The sequence below is a fragment of the Camellia sinensis genome, chromosome 8 (assembly GCF_055761805.1).
Source record: "Camellia sinensis isolate YWXY chromosome 8, ASM5576180v1, whole genome shotgun sequence".
NCBI lineage: Eukaryota > Viridiplantae > Streptophyta > Magnoliopsida > Ericales > Theaceae > Camellia > Camellia sinensis.
In genome coordinates this window covers 46,392,476-46,396,433 of record NC_138968.1, presented here as the reverse complement: position 1 = coordinate 46,396,433, position 3,958 = coordinate 46,392,476, and the positions used below count along the sequence as shown (strand labels likewise).

The 3,958-nt window shown below is 31.6% G+C and overlaps 1 protein-coding gene across 1 annotated transcript; it reads right to left on the bottom strand.

The window, feature by feature from the left end:
- Positions 1-1,036: 1,036 nt before the first annotated feature.
- On the bottom strand, positions 1,037-1,627 carry LOC114306138 (uncharacterized). The gene has a single exon (XM_028251331.2). The coding sequence runs from the start codon at positions 1,625-1,627 to the stop codon at positions 1,037-1,039; it is 591 nt and encodes a 196-aa protein (XP_028107132.2).
- Positions 1,628-3,958: the final 2,331 nt, after the last annotated feature.

The window sequence follows — 3,958 nt, the reverse complement described above, 5'->3', positions numbered from 1 at the left end:
TACTTTAATAATTTCAATCGTCCTAATTTCAGTAGTTCTTAAATGAATTATTTGTGGAAAAATTTAAGTTGATTTGATATTGATAATTACTTGTTTAAATTATATTTATTTTAATAAAATAGTTGGTTTATTTTTTGATATTATGCTTGTCGTTCAATCTTTCAGAAAATAATGTAGTTCAAATATGCAGCTATCAATATCTAATTAATTTGATTTTTGATCCAATTGAAATATTCTAAAATTAAACGATATAAATTATCAGGTAGACCCAAATAGGCCCACAATTTGCTACATTTGAGCTTCCAATCGAAGCAGTGAGCTGGGATAATTAAGGTGCCTTGGAAATGGTTGAGGATTCTCAATTCTATTATTTCATGTCGTTTTGTTCCAAACCTTTTCTATGACATGATTTATCTCTCTAACTTCTAATCCCATACAAGAAACAGGTTTTAAAAAAGAGAATGGAGATATGGAAGAGCAGAAAAATTATCCAATTTCCAAAAATATATCAAAATTGTTTAAAATGTTTATGGAATAACTAAAAAAATATCGTGAGTTGTGTCTCACATTCTTCACATATCTGTCCTTCTCTATGCCCATAAGGTAAAACTCTTTAATTAATTACATGCATGTGCGGAGTTGGGACATAGTTGACTGCAAATGTTTATGACACTCATTCATATCGACAATTAATGCAGAAAATTAGAAAATTGAACACTACGGATTGCATTCACACAAGCACTTGAATCATCGCAACAAATGTTCTTGTTCCCCTAGTAGTTTTGGTATCCAAAGCCAACACAAAACGTTGACCCATAAACATTAATCAAGATGCTATATAATGTACAAAAATCCACATCGTGGAGGAAATTTCAAGTTTCAAGCCACATGCACCATGGTTTCCAATGCACACCAATGCTTCCAACACATAAACAAATCACAGACCCAAACACTAATATGTTTGTATGAGGCTCGAAGACGTATTAGCGTATGTGTTTCATTCTGTGATTTTCTTCTTTGTTAGTCACATTTTGTTTTACAATGGGTACTTGATGTTCACTTTGGACCGGCTACCGCGAAACTCCTTGGAAAATCCATTTCTAACACCACAGCACAAAATTGAGGTAGGAGATCCATTCTGATCATCATCACCATCATCAGCTCCAAAATGGACGGTCGATCGACGATGATTCATCATGGGAATGGATGGAGATGAAAATGATTCCGATGAGTACGACGATGATATGGAAGATGACGACAACGATGGCGGTGACACATGATCTTTCTTGGAGGCAATGCTTTTTCTAGAGAAAATGGTGAAGAGAAAACTTGGTTTTGAAGGCTTTTGCATGGACTTGGTTTTGGGTTTAGGACTGAATTTATAGGAAGGTGGAGGAATAAGAGGAGGCAGAGAAGTGTCAGATAATGGGTTTTTAGGGGTACCTGGCTGAGACTCCCACATGAATGGTACTGAACCACAAGCTCCTCCATAGTAGAGGACTCTGCAAGATGCTTCAGCTTTTGATGATGAGGTTTCTTTGGAAAGAAGCCTAGAGAAGAACTTGTCATCCTGCTTAATTTGGAAGGACTTCTGGGGAAGATGATGATCGTGGCCAAGACTGAACATTTTGGCTTTTTTGCTCTATGGGATGCTTGGGAGAGAGATTGTCTCAGTTTGATGAGATCTGAAGATATGAAGATCTATATGGAGTAAATGAAAAGAAAAATGCCTAGGCAAGTGGGGTTTGGGGGGATGGTGGTTTATTTAGGAAAAATTATAAATATCTGAGACTGTTATATAATAATTGTATTACAAATGAGATTTATTTATTTATTTATTTATTTAAGTAACTCTGACGCACATGAAAGTTACACGTAACACAAAAATAAATTAGTATCATGTACTAGAAAAATTATACTACCATAAAAATGTAATTTTTTTAACACTGCCACTTGCATGGAATTTTTCGATTTATTTAAGGTTCTATGGTATATATTGAAGACGCCTAAAATTTGTCATATACAGCATGCACATTTATTATTGGTTTCAGCATAGTTTTAAATTTGGAGAGATTGATATCAATCTCATTATTGTAAAATGAGTAAAGCATCTCCAACGGTAATAGACATTTTACCTATCTAAATATTACTATAAAGTATATATTTTATTTTACCTATCAACTATTTCATGTTTCTACTCCAACCATGCTCTTTATTTTAGCTATTCATCTAAATACTATTAATTTTATAAAATGCCACATCGGCAATAAAGATGGAGGGAAATGATCCTAATGATTAAATATATTTTGCCTAGTCTTGAAGGCTAGCTACATGTAGCTAGTGAATGTCAGTTGAGTTAAAATGCCTAATCATATGCCTAGTGCATTGGAGTTGAAAAAAATGAGTTATACTAGGCATTTTGACTAACAAACATGATATGCCTAGTGGGTTGGAGATGCTCACATTTTAGATTTCTAAATACACTCTTAATGATGTAGTAAGAAAGTAGAGTCTCACATAATTGAATATAGAAGAGGCCTTTCTTCAGTCTATTATGTGGACTGGAGTGTACTGTTGGACCTATGGAGTCCACCATGAGTCGCATTTCGATAATCTGAACCGTAATGTGTAAAACTCATTGAGTACTTTGTATTTGCAAAAAATCACATTGATTGGATATCGGTAGTCTCTTGATTAAAGCATATTTTTGTCAATGGTAAATATGATTTTAAAAATAAATTATTAACAAAAATGTGTTCCAATCAAGGAATTACCGATAATCGATCAACGTGATTTTTTTGTAAGTATAAAGAACTCGACGAGCTTTACACATTAAACGGTTTGGATCGTCAAAATGAGACTTGTGGTGGGCTTCACAAGCCTAACAGTCTACTCTAGTCCACACAGTAGACTGGAGAGAAGTCTCTCCCATTAAATAAATGACAAATCAAAAATTATCACTTATCATTCCACGTCATTGTAGGTGAAAATTGTGAAAATTTTATTAGAAAACTTAAACATTTCCATTGTCTAACCATATCGAGAGTATGACGTGATGTGTTGAAACTTAAATGACATAATTGTGAATTAGTTAGGGATATTGATAGATTTATATTAACTAAACTAGTGGTATCCACTGTGAACTGGGGTTTGGTAATTGCAATTTTAATAATTTTTTTGTCTAATTTTTTTTCGTTCTTAGTTTTTTTTTTTTTTTTGTAAATTTTTTTTTGAAAAACTTTACAATCCTAGATTTTACTACGCCAAAAATATCCGAAAAGTAAAAAATAAAATAAAGATTTTGAAAAACAAAATTGGCAAATTTTTTGAATTTAAAAAAAAAAAATTACTTTTTAAAACCTTTCAAAATTTTATACAAATCTAAAAGAATATTAAAAAAAAAAAAAAGCTTGGAAAAAAAAACGTTACTTTCCTTTTACTGCTGCCAAACATATGGCATGTGAACCAAGTTATGAGAACTAAAATTATTGACTTGATCATTTTATTAATATCCAAATTACTAACAAATGAATATTAGAACCATAATAATCAGCAACAAGATTAGTTCATTGATCAGAATCACTACACGTTATTAGAATATCAGTGATTAAATCTCTTCACTTACATATGAATTTTATTTATCAATATATTTGGTTGAGATTTTCTCTCTCGCGGTTGTAATTTGTTAGGCTTTATTGCTATATTATATTATACATTAATAAAAATATATATGTTAGAACCACAATAACTGCTAAAGATTTTTATTTATTTATTTTCTTTTTTTAAGAAAAATCTAGACCATTAGGTGAGTAGATTGAAGTGTGTTTATCTAAACCAACCATATTTAGCCTCCGTTTGGGAAGGAAGGTTTGGGCTAAAATAGCTATATAAGACAAAATAAGCTATTTTAGCTCTATAAGACAAAATATCACATTCAACTCATAATTATTACATTCTT